Raw genomic sequence first — 16,569 nt, 5'->3', positions numbered from 1 at the left:
GAGAGAGAAGAGAGAGATGCTGAGAGAAACCATTAGAGAGGGATGCTGAGAGACACCATTAGAGAGGAATGCTGAGGGAAACCATTAGAGAGAGATGAAGAGAGAGAAACCATTAGAGAGAGATGCTGAGAGAAACCATTAGAGAGAGAATGCTGAGAGAAACCATTAGAGAGAGATGAAGAGAGAAACCATTAGAGAGAGATGCTGAGAGAAACCATTAGAGAGAGATGAAGAGAGAAACCATTAGAGAGGGATGCTGAGAGAAACCATTAGAGAGAGATGAAGAGAGAAACCATTAGAGAGAGATGCTGAGAGAAACCATTAGAGAGAGATGCTGAGAGAAACCATTAGAGAGGGATGCTGAGAGAGAAACCATTAGAGAGGGATGCTGAGAGAAACCATTAGAGAGGAATGCTGAGAGAGAAACCATTAGAGAGAGATGCTGAGAGAAACCATTAGAGAGGGATGCTGAGAGAAACCATTAGAGAGAGATGCTGAGAGAAACCATTAGAGAGGGATGCTGAGAGAAACCATTAGAGAGGGATGCTGAGAGAAACCATTAGAAAGGGATGCTGAGAGAAACCATTAGAGAGGAATGCTGAGAGACACCATTAGAGAGGGATGCTGAGAGAAACCATTAGTGAGAGATGCTGAGAGAAACCATTAGAGAGGGATGCTGAGAGAAACCATTAGAGAGGGATGCTGAGAGAAACCATTAGAGAGAGATGCTGAGAGAAACCATTAGAGAGGGATGCTGAGAGAAACCATTAGAGAGGGATGCTGAGAGAAACCATTAGAGAGAGATGCTGAGAGAAACCATTAGAGAGGGATGCTGAGAGAAACCATTAGAGAGGGATGCTGAGAGAAACCATTGGAGAGGGATGCTGAGAGAAACCATTAGAGAGGGATGCTGAGAGAAACCATTAGTGAGGGATGCTGAGAGAAACCATTAGAGAGGGATGCTGAGAGAAACCATTAGTGAGGGATGCTGAGAGAAACCATTAGAGAGAGATGCTGAGAGAAACCATTAGAGAGGGATGCTGAGAGAAACCATTAGAGGGATGCTGAGAGAAACCATTAGAGAGGGATGCTGAGAGAGAAACCATTAGAGAGGGATGCTGAGAGAGAAACCATTAGAGAGGGATGCTGAGAGAGAAACCATTAGAGAGGGATGCTGAGAGAGAAACCATTAGAGAGGGATGCTGAGAGAGAAACCATTAGAGAGGGATGCTGAGAGAGAAACCATTAGAGAGGGATGCTGAGAGAGAAACCATTAGAGAGGGATGCTGAGAGAGAAACCATTAGAGAGGGATGCTGAGAGAGAAACCATTAGAGAGGAATGCTGAGAGAGAAACCATTAGAGAGGGATGCTGAGAGAGAAACCATTAGAGAGGGATGCTGAGAGAGAAACCATTAGAGAGGGATGCTGAGAGAGAAACCATTAGAGAGGGATGCTGAGAGAAACCATTAGAGAGAGATGCTGAGAGAAACCATTAGAGAGAGATGCTGAGAGAGAAACCATTAGAGAGAGATGCTGAGAGAGAAACCATTAGAGAGGGATGCTGAGAGAGAAACCATTAGAGAGAGATGCTGAGAGAAACCATTAGAGAGGGATGCTGAGAGAAACCATTAGAGAGGGATGCTGAGAGAAACCATTAGAGAGAGATGCTGAGAGAAACCATTAGAGAGAGATGCTGAGAGAAACCATTAGAGAGGGATCAAAATAAACAACCTCCCCTTCTCTTAGAACGGGCTTGGAACCTCTAACCCTGACAAACTCCCCTTCCCTTAGAACGGGCTTGGAACCTCTAACCCTGACAACCTCCCCTTCCCTTAGAACGGTTGGAACCTCTAACCCTGACAACCTCCCCTTCTCTTAGAACGGTTGGAACCTCTAACCCGGACATCCTCCCCTTCCCTTAGAACGGTTGGAACCTCTAACCCTGACAACCTCCCCTTCTCTTAGAACGGGCTTGGAACCTCTAACCCTGGCAATTTGACTGGTCAACTTCACGTTTTGAAAATGGCCTCTGTGGTATCGATATGCGTCAGAAACATTCAGACAGAAATATTTATTTTAGTGTCAGAATTTACTACAAAGTGTGAATGGGATAGGCCTAATTCTGGTCATAAAGTCAGTCTCGTCCAAAACTGAGATTTGTGACATGATATAGAATAAAATGGTATGTCACAGAATGAAGGGAACCAGTTTTATACGTCACAGAATGAAGGGAACCAGTTTTATACGTCACAGAATGAAGGGAACCAGTTTTATATGTCACAGAATGAAGGGAACCAGTTTTATACGTCACAGAATGAAGGGAACCAGTTTTATACGTCACAGAATGAAGGGAACCAGTTGTATACGTCACAGAATGAAGGGAACCAGTTTTATACGTCACAGAATGAAGGGAACCAGTTTTATACGTCACAGAATGAAGGGAACCAGTTTTATACGTCACAGAATGAAGGGAACCAGTTTTATACGTCACAGAATGAAGGGAACCAGTTTTATACGTCACAGAATGAAGGGAACCAGTTTTATACGTCACAGAATGAAGGGAACCAGTTTTATACGTCACAGAATGAAGGGAACCAGTTTTATACGTCACAGAATGAAGGGAACCAGTTTTATACGTCACAGAATGAAGGGAACCAGTTTTATACGTCACAGAATGAAGGGAACCAGTTTTATACGTCACAGAATGAAGAGAACCAGTTTTATACGTCACAGAATGAAGGGAACCAGTTTTATACGTCACAGAATGAAGAGAACCAGTTTTATGTCTTTCTTTGAGTCCTGCCCTCCTCTGTCAGCACCAGTGATCATCGATTCACAGCTGCGAACAACGATCATAATGCCATGCTCAATTTGGTTTCACATTGGATATCCCTACGGGGCTTGTTAGGGACCATCAGTAAATTATGTTCACTGAACAAAAAATATAAACGCAACATGCAACAATTTCCAAGATGTTATTGAGTTACAGTTCACAGAAGGAAACCAGTCAATTTGAAATAAATTAATTAGGCCCTAATCTATGTTGGTCACAGAAACCTTAAAAAGAAAGGTAGGGTTGTGGATCAGGAAACCAGTCAGTATCTGGTGTGACCACCATTTGCCTCATGCAGCGTGACACATCTCCTTCACATAGAGTTGATCAGACTGCTGATTGGTGGCCTGTGGAATGTTGTCCCGCTCCTCTCCAATGTCTGTGTGAAGTTGCTGGATATTGGCGGGAACTGGAACATGCTGTCGTACATGTTGATCCAGAGCATCCCAAACATGCTCAATGGGTGACATGTCTGGTGAGTTTGCAGGCCATGAAAGAACTGGGACATTTTCAGCTTCCAGGAATTGTGTACAGATCCTTGCGACGTGGGGCTGTGCGTTATCATGTTGAAACATGAGGTGATGGAGGCAGATAAATGGCACAACAATCGGGATCTCATCACGGTATATCTGGGCATTCAATTTGTGATTGATAAAATGCAATTGTGTTCATTGTCCGTAGCTTATACCTGCTCATACCATAACCCCACCGCCACCATGGGGCACTCTGTTCACAACGTTGACATCAACAAACCTCTCACCCACATAACGCCATATACGCTGTCTGCCATTTGCACGGTACAGTTGAAACCGGGGTTCAACCGTGAAGAGGACACTTCTCCAGCGTGCCAGAGGCCATCGAAGGTCAGCATTTGCCCACTGAAGTCGGTTATGATGCCAAACTGCAGTCAGGTCAAGACCCTGCTGAGGATGACGAGCTTCCCCGAGACGGTTTCTGACAGTTTGTGAAGAAATTCTTCGGTTGTGCAAAACCACAGTTTCATCAGCTGTCCTTGTGACTGGTCTCAGACGATCCCACAGGTGTAGAAGCCGGATGTGGAGGTCCTGGACTGGCCGGTTGGACGTACTGACAAATTCTCTAAAACGATGTTGGAGGCGGCTTATGGTAGAGAAATTAACATCTGGCAACAGCTCTGCTGGACATTCCTGCAATCAGCATTCCAACTGCACACTCCCTCAACTTGATCAGCTGTCCTTTGGTCTCAGACGATCCCGCGCGTGAAGAAAGCCTGGAGGAGGAAGTGTAGGAAGAAGGTACAGCGCTATAAACTGTTGTAGTCATCATGCATGTTTAATCAGCTTCTTGATATGCCACACCTGTCAGGTGGATGGATTATCTTGACGATGGACAAAATGCCACACCTGTCAGGTGGATGGATTATCTTGACGGTGGATAAAATGCCACACCTGTCAGGTGAATGGATTATCTTGAGTATAAATTCCCTGTCTTAGGTCCGTTAGGATCACCACTTTATATTAAGAATGTGAAATGTCAGAATAATAGTAGAGAGAATAATTTATTTCAGCTTTTATTTCTTTCATCACATTCCCAGTGGGTCAGAAGTTTACATACACTCAATTAGTATTTGGTAGCATTGCTTTAAAATTGTTTAACTTGGGTCAAACATTTCAGGTAGCCTTCCACATGCTTCCCACAATAAGTTGGGTGAATTTTGGCCCATTCCGCCTGACAGAGCTGGTGTAACTGAGTCAGGTTTGTAGGCCTCCTTGCTCGCACAAGCTTTTTCAGTTCTGCCCACAAATTTTCTATGGGATTGAGGTCAGGGCTTTGTGATGGCCACTCCATTACTTTGACTTTGTTGTTCGTAAGCCATTTTGCCACAACTTTGGAAGTATGCTTGGGGTCACTGTTCATTTGGAAGACCCATTTGCGACCAAGCTTTAACTTCCTGACTGATGTCTTGAGATGTTGCTTCAATATATACACATAATTTTCCTGTCTCATGATGCCATCTATTTTGTGAAGTGCACCAGTCCCTCCTGCAGCAAAGCACCCCCACAACGTGATGCTGCCACCCCCGTGCTTCACGGTTGGGATGGTGTTCTTCGGCTTGCAAGCCTCCCCCTTTTTCCTCCAAACATAACGATGGTCATTATGGCCAAACAGTTCTATTTTTGTTTCATCAGACCAGAAGACATTTCTCCAAAAGTACGATCTTTGTCCCCATGTGCAGTTGCAAACTGTAGTCTGGCTTTTTTATGGTGGTTTTGTAGCAGTGGCTTCTTCCTTGCTGAGCGGCCTTTCAGGTTATGTCGATATAGGACTCGTTTTACTGTGGATATAGATACTTTTGTACCTGTTTCCTCCAGCATCTTCACAAGGTCCTTTGCTGTTCTGGGATTGATTTGCACTTTTCGCACCAAAGTACGTTCATCTCTAGGAGACAGAACGCGTCTCCTTCCTGAGCGGTATCAAATGTATTTATATAGCCCTTCTTACATCAGCTGATATCTCAAAGTACTGTACAGAAACCCAGCCTAAAACCCCAAACAGCAAGCAATGCAGGTGTAGAAGCACGGTGGCTAGGAAAAACTCCCTAGAAAGGCCAAAACCTAGGAAGAAACCTAGAGAGGAACCAGGCTGTGAGGGGTGGCCAGTCCTCTTCTGGCTGTGCCGGGTGGAGATTATAACAGAACATGGCCAAGATGTTCAAATGTTCATAGATGACCAGCAGGGTCAAATAATAATAATCACAGTAGTTGTCGAGGGTGCAGCAAGTCAGCACCTCAGGAGTAAATGTCAGTTGGTTTTCATAGCCGATCATTAAGAGTATCTCCAGCCCTCCTGCTGTCTCTAGAGAGTTGAAACCAGCAGGTCTGGGACAGGTAGCACGTATGGTATGACGGCTACGTGGTCCCATGGTGTTTATACTTGCACACAATTGTTTGTACAGATAAACGTGGTACCTTCAGCCTTTTGGAAATTGCTCCCAAGGATGAACCAGACTTGTGGAGGTCTACAATTTTTTTTTTTTTGAGGTCTTGGCTGATTTCTTTAGATTTTCCCATGATGTCAAGCAAAGAGGCACTGAGTTTGAAGGTGGGCCTTGAAATACATCCACAGGTACACCTCCAATTGACTCAAATTATGTCAATTAGCTTATCAGAAGCTTCTAAAGCTATGACATCATTTTCTGGAATTTTCTAAGCTGTTTAAAGGCACAGTCGACTTAGTGTATGTAAACTTCTGAACCAGTGGAATTGTGATACAGTGAATTATAAGTGAAATAATATGTCTGTAAACAATTGTTGGAAAAATGACTTAGAAAAAGTAGATGTCCTAACCGACTGGCCAAAATTATAGTTTGTTTAACAAAGAAATTTGTGGAGTGGTTGAAAAACAAGTTTTAATGACTCCAACCTAAGTGTATATAAACTTCTGACTTGAACTGTATATACACAAACCATTATTTCTATCTCTATCTCTACACATTCTTCCACTGCAAATCTACCATTCCAGTGATTTACTTGTTATATTGTATTTACTTCGCCACCATGGCCTTTTTTTGCCTTCACCTCCCTTATCTCACCTCATTTGCTCACATTGTATATAGACTTATCTTTTTTATTTTTTTTTATTATTTTTTTTTATCCCATTTTCTCCCCAATTTTCGTGGTATCCAATCGCTAGTAATTACTACCTTGTCTCATCGCTACAACTCCCGTACGGGCTCGGGAGAGACGAAGGTCGAAAGCCATGCGTCCTCCGAAGCACAACCCAACCAGCCGTACTGCTTCTTAACACAGCGCGCCTCCAACCCGGAAGCCAGCCGCACCAATGTGTCGGAGGAAACACCGTGTACCTGGCCCCCTTGGTTGGCGCGCACTGCGCCCAGCCCGCCACAGGAGTCGCTGGAGCGCGATGAGACAAGGATATCCCTACCGGCCAAACCCTCCCTAACCCGGACGACGCTATGCCAATTGTGCGTCGCCCCACGGACCTCCCGGTCGCGGCCGGCTGCGACAGAGCCTGGGCGCGAACCCAGAGACTCTGGTGGCGCAGTTAGCACTGCGATGCAGTGCCCTAGACCACTGCGCCACCCGGGAGGCCATAGACTTATTTTTCTACTGTATTATTGACTGTATGTTTGTTTATTCCATGTGTAACTCTGTGTTGTTTGTGTCAAACTGCTTTGCTTTATCTTGGCCAGGTCACAGTTGTAAATGAGAACTTATTCTCAACTGGCCTACCTGGTTAAATAAAGGTGAAATAATAAATAAATAAAAAACCCTCGGGCTTGTGTTATACTGGACTAGTGGTACATACACCCTGAGCCACATCACCAGCAGTCACTTCCTGACAATGAATAATACATATATGGAGGGTGTGTGTGTCGGTGTCGGGGCGTGTGTGTCGGTGTTCAGTGTGTGTGTCGGGGGGGGGGGGGGGGGGGGGGGGTGTGTCGGGGGGGTCGGGGGGCGTGTGTGTGTGTGTGTGTGTGTGTGTGTGTGTGTAAAGTGAATCCTGCTGGTGACTGAAATATTAAAGAGCAGTGCAGTTAAAAAGTATCTTCCTGTTTTTAAATATTTTGTATTTAACTACAGTCGTAAAGTATTCAAACCCCTTCCCTTTTTACACATTTTGTTACGTTACAGACTTATTCTAAAATTGATTAAATACATTTTTTCCCCCTCATCAATCTATACACAATACCCCTTAATGACAAAGTGAAAACAGGTTTTCATAAATGTTTGCAAACTGATTTACTATGAGACTCTAAACTGAGTTCAGGTGCATCCTGTTTCCATTGATCATCCTTGAGATGTTTCTACAACTTGATTGGAGTTCCACCTGTGGTCAATTAATTGGACATGATTTGGAAAGACACACACCTGTCTATATAAGGTCCCACAGTTGACAGAGCATGTCAGAGAAAAAACCAAGCCATGAGGTCGAAGGAATTGTCCGTAGAGCTCAGAGGCAGGATTGTGTCTAGGCACAGATCTGGGGAAGATTATTTATAATATCTATAAACCTATTTTTTTTTATTTGTCATGATGGGGTATTGTGTGTAGATTGATGAGGGGGGGGGAAACTATTGAATCCATTTTAGAATAAGGCTGTAACGTACCAAAATGTGTCTGAATACTTTCCAAATAAAACAAATATCGACACACCCACAAGATCAGACTGATCATTTTAATGTCAAAAGGAGGCTCAGGAAAATAAATCACAACAAATACATTTGGACTTATTTTTTTAATGAAATAAACACACAATTATGTATTAGATATGCAGTGACGATTTCAACAAAATTGAATTTAAAAGACTACATGAGGCCTTTTTAAATAAGTAATGTGCAGAGGGATCATGGTCGTTTGTTCTCTTTCTATCTGATGTGTTCCACTGGTTGTTCAAAGCTTTCTGCTTGTCGGAGCAAACAACGACTTGAAAAGAGTTCAATTCAAAGGGCCTTTATTGGCTTTGGAGTTTCAAAAAGAATAGAGACATTTCAGAATGTTATATTATTGGCTGTGTACAGTGTTGTAACAATGTGGAAGTCGTTGAAGTACAAAAGGAGATATCTCTCTTTCTCCCCTCTCTCTCTCCCCTCTCTCTCCCCTCTCTTTCTCTCCCCTCTCTTTCTCTCCCCTCTCTTTCTCTCCTCTCTCTCTCTCTCTCTCTCTCTCTTTCTCTCCCCTCTCTTTCTCTCCTCTCTCTCTCTCTCTCTCTCTCTCTCTCTCTCTTTCTCTCCCCTCTCTTTCTCTCCTCTCTCTCTGTCTCTCTCTCTCTCTCTCTTTCTCTCCCCTATCTTTCTCTCTCTCTCTCTTTCTCTCTCCCCCCTCTCTCTCCCCTGTCTCTCCCTGTCTCTCAGCACAGATGTATTCTGTCTTCAAATGGAGCGCTAGTGGTTTTAAATTTTTCCAGAGCTGATTGAGGTTAATGTAATCTAGACCTATTGGAATAATCCCGCTGCCGTCCATGATAATTCCACACACCTTGTTTGTACTAAAAGTGTGTCATAGACTCAACACTAAAACACTGAAGGATATATATATATATCGATATACCGATATATATATATATATATATATATATATATAGGTACTGAAATATATAGGTACTGAAATATTGTTCTTAGATATTGATTTTGATGTGTTTTTTCAGATTTCTTGGTGTCGGAATAAACTGGACAAAATGCAGAAGTTTTTTTTGCAGTTATCCTAACGTTGTTGTTTCCAGTGGAAACATCAACCCTGTCGACCTCAACCGGACTATCCAGTCTGAACCTTGCCTCACTCCCCTTTCCTTGCTTTGACCAATCAGCAGCTGGGATGCATGTGATGAGCGGAATCTCTCCAGCCAATGAGAAAAGAGTTTCCAGGAAGTGGATGCGGTTGAAGTTATGTCTCTGCCCCCTGCCTCTACAATTCCCGTCCCTGATGGCAACAAGACGGGCCCTCCTCCTCCCCCGCCTCCTCCCCCCTGCGGCCCTCCTCCTCCCCCGCCTCCTCCGCCCGGTGTGGGAGACCCCGTAGGCGGGATAAAGAAGAGGAGGGTCCGGAGTTTCTTCTGGAAACCCATACCTGAAGACCAGGTAAGTTACCCTCCATTAGACACAGTTACCTTCAACACCCCCCGCCACAACTCCATACTCCTTTAAAAACCTTCACTTGAAAAACTAGAAAAAAGCAGCAATTGTACTGTTTGTCCATTTTGAGATGCCGTAGCCAGTAATACACTTCCTCAAAATAGACAGAATTAATCTAAGATCTCTCCAGAAAATCTGTTTATTAATTTGGCCGTTTTGGATGCCGTTTTTCTCAATTAAAAAATTGACATGAAAATAAGTTCTCATTGAATTATAACAAAAACCTTCTGTTGACCAATCACCCGACGACGGGGCGTAGACTTCTGTTGACCAATCACCCGACGACGGGGCGTAGACTTCTGCTCCCGACTTCGGCTCGCCTCTCTGAAAAATGTTGTGTGCCCGAAAAGCCGAAAAAGCCCATCACCAAAGTCTAAAACAAACAATATAGACATAAACTCTTCTGAACTGTTTAGTCTGGGAAGCGGGGAACCCCCCTAACTGCTATGTAACGGTCTCCAGGTGAAGGGGCGGGCCAACCTGTGGACACAGCTTCCTGTTTAGTCTGGGAAGCGGGGAACCCCCCCTAACTGCTATGTAACGGTCTCCAGGTGAAGGGGCGGGCCAACCTGTGGACACAGCTTCCTGTTTAGTCTGGGAAGCGGGGAACCCCCCCTAACTGCTATGTAACGGTCTCCAGGTGAAGGGGCGGGCCAACCTGTGGACACAGCTTCCTGTTTAGTCTGGGAAGCGGGGAACCCCCCCTAACTGCTATGTAACGGTCTCCAGGTGAAGGGGCGGGCCAACCTGTGGACACAGCTTCCTGTTTAGTCTGGGAAGCGGGGGACCCTCCTAACTGCTATGTAACGGTCTCCAGGTGAAGGGGCGGGCCAACCTGTGGACACAGCTTCCTGTGCAGCAGCAGCAGTACTACATAGACGTCCAGACCATCGAGGAGCTGTTTAGTCAGACGGACTGTCAATCATCTGGGGTTACCTCTGTGACTCGAGGAGGGAAGGCCCGAGGCTCCCTCAGAGAGACCAAAGATGAGGTGAGGAGGAGAGGACACACACACCCTTATGGCCAATGAGGTGTAGGTGTTATGTCATATTCCATCTGGGCTCTGAGTTAGCGAAGTGTTGCATTTTTGTTTTCATTCTCTCTGTTCTTTCTCTCTCTTTCTCTCTGTTCTCTCTCTCTGTTCTCTCTCTCTCTCTCTCTGTTCCCTGTTATCTCTCTCTGTTCTCTCTCTGTTCTCTCTCTCTGTTCTCTCTCTCTCTCTCTGTTCTCTCTCTCTGTTCTCTCTCTCTGTTCTCTCTCTCTCTGTTGTTTCTCTCTGTTCTCTCTCTCTCTATCCCTGGTTCTCTCTTCTCTCAGTTCTCTCTCTCTGTTCTCTCTCTCTGTTCTCTCTCTCTCTGTTCTCTCTCTCTCTGTTGTTTCTCTCTGTTCTCTCTCTCTCTATCCCTGGTTCTCTCTTCTCTCTGTTCTCTCTCTCTCTGTTCTCTCTCGCTGTTCTCTCTCTCTCTCTCTCTCTGTTATCTCTGTCTCTCTCTTGTCTCTCTTCTCTCTGTTCTCTCTCTCTCTCTGTTCTCTCTCTCTCTGTTCTCTCTCTCTCTCTCTGTTATCTCTGTCTCTCTCTCTCTCTGTCTCTCTGTCTCTCTCTTGTCTCTCTTCTCTCTGTTCTCTCTCTCTCTCTGTTCTCTCTCTCTGTTCTCTCTCTCTCTCTCTCTGTTATCTCTGTCTCTCTCTCTCTCTGTTCTCTCTGTTCTCTCTCTCTGTTGTTTCTCTCTCTCTCGCTATCCCTGTTTCTCTCTGTTCTCTCTCAATTCAATTAAAATTCAATTCAAAGTGCTTTATTGACATGGGAAACATATGTTAACATTGCCAAAGCCAGTGAAATAGATAAACAAAAGTTAAACAAAAAATGAACAGTAAACATTACACTCACAACAGTTCCAAAAGAATAGAGACATTTCAAATGTCATATTATGTATAAATAGTTGAAGTACAAAAGGGAAAATAAATAAACATAAATATGGGTTGTATTTACAATGGTGTTTGTCCTTCACTCACTGCAACAGGTCACACATCTTGTTGCTGTGATGGCACACTGGTATTTCACCCAGTAGATCTGGAAGTTTATCAGAATTGGGTTTGTTTTAAAATACTTTCTCTCCCCCTCTGTTTTCTCTCTCTCAGATCAGTATCCTGGACTTGAAGAGAGGGATGAATGTGGGAATTTACCTCAAACAGTTCAAGAAGTAAGTCTGTCCTCATGATACTCTCTGTCTCTCTCTCTCCGTCATATATATATACACACATGTACAGTTAATTTGGGAAAGTATTCAGACCCCTTGACTTTTTCAACATTTTATTATGGTACAGCCTTAATCTAAAATTAATTAAATTGTTTTTTTTTTCTCATCAATCTACACACAATCCCCCATAATGTCACAATACCCCATAATGACTCAATACCCCATAATGACTCAATACCCCATAATGACACAATACCCCCATAATGACACAATTCCCCATAATGACACAATGCCCCATAATGACACAATACCCCATAATGACACAATACCCCATAATGACACAATGCCCCGTAATGACACAATACCCCGTAATGACACAATGCCCCGTAATGACACAATACCCCGTAATGACACAATACCCCGTAATGACACAATACCCCGTAATGACACAATACCCCGTAATGACTCAATACCCCATAATGACTCAATACCCCATAATGACTCAATACCCCATAATGACTCTATACCCCATAATGACTCAATACCCCATAATGATTCTATACCCCATAATGACTCAATACCCCATAATGACTCTATACCCCATAATGACAAAGCACAAAGACTGAAATATTATATTTACATAAGTTTTCAGACCCTTTACTCAGTACTTTGTTGAAGCAGCTTTGGCAGCGATTACAGCCTCAAGTCTTCTTGGGTGTGACGTTACAAGCTTGTCACACCTGTATTTGGGGAGTTTCTCCCATTCTTCTCTGCAGATCCTCTCAAGCTCTGTCAGGTTGGATGGGGAGCATCGCTGCACAGCTATTTTCAGGTCTCTCCAGAGATGTTAGATCGGGTTCAAGTCCGGGCTCTGGCTGGGCCACTGAAGGACATTCAGAGACTTGCCCCGAAGCCACTCCTGCATTGTCTTGGCTGTGTGCTTAGGGTTGTTGTCCTGTTGGAAGGTGAACCTTTGCCCCAGTCTGAGGTCCTGAGTTCTCTGTAGCAGGTTTTCATCAAGGATCTCTCTGTACTTTGCTCTGTTCAACTTTCCCTTGATCCTGACTAGTCTCCCAGTCCCTACCGCTGAAAAACATCCCCACAGCATGATGCTGCCACCACCATGCTTCACCGTAGGGATGGTGCCAGGTTTCCTCCAGACGTGACGCTTGGCATTCAGACCAAAGAGTTCAATCTTGGTTTCATCAGACCAGATAATCTTGTTTCTCATGGTCTGGGAGTCTTTAGTTGTCTTTTGGCAAACTCCAAGCGGGCTGTCATGTGCCTTTTACTGAGGAGTGTCTTCCATCAATGAGAACGTGTTCTCAATTTGCCTACCTGGTTAAATAAAGGTGAAATAAATATAATAAAATAAATAAAAAATCTGGCTGGGCAGCCAGTGGCTTCCAGTTTGGCCGGGCGACCAGCTCTAGGAAGAGTCTTGGTGGTTCCAGATTTCTTCCATTGAAGAATGATGGAGGCCACTGTGTTCTTGGGGACCTTCAATGCTGTAGAAATGTTTTGGTACCCTTCCCCAGATCTGTGCCTCGACACAATCCTGTCTCTGAGCTCAATTCCTTCAACCTCATGGCTTTGTTTTTGCTCTGACATGCACTGTCAACTGTGGGACCTTATATAGACAGGTGTGTGCCTTTCCAAATCATGTCCAATTGAATTGACCACAGGTGGACTCCAAGTTGTAGAAACATCACAAGGATGATCAATGGAAACAGGATGCACCTGAACTCAGTCTCATAGCAAAGAGTCTGAATACTTATGTAAATTGGTTATTTCTGTTTTTTTGTTTTTAATACTTTTACAAAAATGTCTAAAAACTCTTTTTGCTTCGTCATTATGTGTTATTGTGTGTAGATGTAGGAAAACATTTAAATCCATTTTAGAATAAGTCTGTAACGTAACAAAATGTGGAAAAAGTGAAGGGGTCTGAATACTTTCCGAATGCATTGTGTCTATATGTATGTGTATATGTAGTTAGCTAGCCGACTGCTGGATGATCTAACTTTCAAAATGAGTCCTTTTTGGCCACAGCAGTCAGCTAGCTAGGTAGACACAGCAGTCAGCTAGCTAGGTAGACACAGTAGTCAGCTAGCTAGGTAGACACAGCAGTCAACTAGCTAGGTAGACACAGCAGTCAACTAGCTAGGTAGACACAGCAGTCAACTAGCTAGGTAGACACAGCAGTCAGCTAGCTAGGTAGACACAGCAGTCAGCTAGCTAGGTAGCCACAGCATTCAGCTAGCTAGGTAGACACAGCAGTCAGCTAGCTAGGTAGCCACAGCATTCAGCTAGCTAGGTAGACACAGTAGTCAGCTAGCTAGGTAGACACAGTAGTCAGCTAGCTAGGTAGACACAGCAGTCAGCTAGCTAGGTAGACACAGCAGTCAGCTAGCTAGGTAGACACAGCAGTCAGCTAGCTAGGTAGACACAGCAGTCAGCTAGCTAGGTAGACACAGCAGTCAGCTAGCTAGGTAGACACAGTAGTCAGCTAGCTAGGTAGACACAGCAGTCAGCTAGCTAGGTAGACACAGCAGTCAGCTAGCTAGGTAGACACAGCAGTCAGCTAGCTAGGTAGACACAGCAGTCAGCTAGCTAGGTAGACACAGCAGTCAACTAGCTAGGTAGACACAGCAGTCAGCTAGCTAGGTAGACACAGCAGTCAGCTAGCTAGGTAGCCACAGCAGTCAGCTAGCTAGGTAGCCACAGCAGTCAGCTAGCTAGGTAGACACAGCAGTCAGCTAGCTAGGTAGACACAGCAGTCAGCTAGCTAGGTAGACACAGCAGTCAGCTAGCTAGGTAGACACAGTAGTCAGCTAGCTAGGTAGACACAGCAGTCAGCTAGCTAGGTAGACACAGCAGTCAACTAGCTAGGTAGACACAGCAGTCAGCTAGCTAGGTAGACACAGCATTCAGCTAGCTAGGTAGACACAGCAGTCAACTAGCTAGGTAGACACAGCAGTCAACTAGCTAGGTAGACACAGCAGTCAGCTAGCTAGGTAGACACAGCAGTCAGCTAGCTAGGTAGACACAGCAGTCAACTAGCTAGGTAGACACAGCAGTCAACTAACTAGGTAGCCACAGCAGTCAACTAGCTAGGTAGCCACAGCAGTCAACTAGCTAGGTAGACACAGCAGTCAACTAGCTAGGTAGACACAGCAGTCAGCTAGCTAGGTAGACACAGCAGTCAGCTAGCTAGGTAGACACAGCAGTCAACTAGCTAGGTAGACACAGCAGTCAGCTAGCTAGGTAGCCACAGCAGTCAACTAGCTAGGTAGACACAGCAGACAGCTAGCTAGGTAGCCACAGCAGTCAACTAGCTAGGTAGACACAGCAGTCAGCTAGCTAGGTAGACACAGCAGTCAGCTAGCTAGGTAGCCACAGCAGTCAGCTAGCTAGGTAGACACAGCAGTCAGCTAGCTAGGTAGACACAGCAGTCAACTAGCTAGGTAGACACAGCAGTCAGCTAGCTAGGTAGCCACAGCAGTCAGCTAGCTAGGTAGCCACAGCAGTCAACTAGCTAGGTAGACACAGCAGTCAGCTAGCTAGGTAGCCACAGCAGTCAACTAGCTAGGTAGACACAGCAGTCAGCTAGCTAGGTAGCCACAGCAGTCAACTAGCTAGGTAGACACAGCAGTCAGCTAGCTAGGTAGACACAGCAGTCAGCTAGCTAGGTAGACACAGCAGTCAGCTAGCTAGGTAGCCACAGCAGTCAGCTAGCTAGGTAGCCACAGCAGTCAGCTAGCTAGGTAGACACAGCAGTCAACTAGCTAGGTAGACACAGCAGTCAGCTAGCTAGGTAGCCACAGCAGTCAGCTAGCTAGGTAGCCACAGCAGTCAACTAGCTAGGTAGCCACAGCAGTCAGCTAGCTAGTGTAACGGATGTGAAATGGCTAGCTAGTTAGCGGGTACGCGCTAGTAGCATTTCAATCAGTTACGTCACTTGCTCTGAAACCTAGAAGTAGGGTTGCACCTTGCTCTGCATGGGCCGTGGCCTTTGTGGAGCGATGGGTAACGACGCTTCGTGGGTGTCAGTTGTTGATGTGTGCAGAGGGTCCCTGGTTCGCGCCCGTATCCGGGCGAGGGGACGGTTTAAAGTTATACTGTTACACTAGGTAGCCACAGCAGTCAGCTAGCTAGGTAGCCACAGCAGTCAGCTAGCTAGGTAGCCACAGCAGTCAGCTAGCTAGGTAGCCACAGCAGTCAACTAGCTAGGTAGCCACAGCAGTCACCTAGCTAGGTAGCCACAGCAGTCACCTAGCTAGGTAGCCACGGCAGTCAACTAGCTAGGTAGCCACAGCATTCAGCTAGCTAGGTAGCCACAGCATTCAGCTAGCTAGGTAGCCACAGCAGTCAGCTAGCTAGGTAGCCACAGCAGTCACCTAGCTAGGTAGCCACGGCAGTCAACTAGCTAGGTAGCCACAGCATTCAGCTAGCTAGGTAGCCACAGCATTCAGCTAGCTAGGTAGCCACAGCAGTCAGCTAGCTAGGTAGCCACAGCAGTCAACTAGCTAGGTAGCCACAGCAGTCAGCTAGCTAGCTAGCCATTTAGCTTTCTAGCACATTCATTTGTAAACAGTTAACATGCTAGTTAGTTACCACATGTTTTTGTCAAACTGTTAACAGAGTAGCTAGCAAGCAACAAGATATGCCAAATAACAGCCTAAAAACCACTGTTAACAGAGTAGCTAGCAAGCAACAAGATATGCCAAATAACAGCCTAAAAACCACTGTTAACAGAGTAGCTAGCAAGCAACAAGATATGCCAAATAACAGCCTAAAAACCACTGTTAACAGAGTAGCTAGCAAACAACAAATGCTAAACTACTGGAGGGCAAATAAATCAGATTTGACCGTTCAGACAAGTCACATGGCCAGGAATCAGATT

General features: G+C 45.1%; 1 protein-coding gene across 3 annotated transcripts in view; it reads left to right on the top strand.

The window, feature by feature from the left end:
* Window positions 1-16,569, top strand: part of LOC129835573 (FH2 domain-containing protein 1-like) — a 59,058-nt gene that overhangs the window by 22,269 nt on the left and 20,220 nt on the right. For 2 of the 3 annotated variants that reach the window (XM_055901269.1, XM_055901270.1), the window contains 3 exons: window positions 9,144-9,414; window positions 10,286-10,459; window positions 11,608-11,669. In XM_055901269.1, the coding sequence (XP_055757244.1) occupies window positions 9,223-9,414; window positions 10,286-10,459; window positions 11,608-11,669 (428 nt within the window). In that variant the 5' untranslated portion in view covers window positions 9,144-9,222. The remainder of the gene's footprint in view (window positions 1-9,143; window positions 9,415-10,285; window positions 10,460-11,607; window positions 11,670-16,569) is intronic. The other variant, XM_055901271.1, reaches the window with a different exon arrangement.

The sequence above is a fragment of the Salvelinus fontinalis genome, chromosome 36 (assembly GCF_029448725.1).
Source record: "Salvelinus fontinalis isolate EN_2023a chromosome 36, ASM2944872v1, whole genome shotgun sequence".
NCBI classification, from domain to species: Eukaryota; Metazoa; Chordata; class Actinopteri; order Salmoniformes; family Salmonidae; genus Salvelinus; species Salvelinus fontinalis.
Note: the sequence above shows the minus strand (reverse complement) of the source record. Positions and strands in the feature narration are given on the sequence as shown.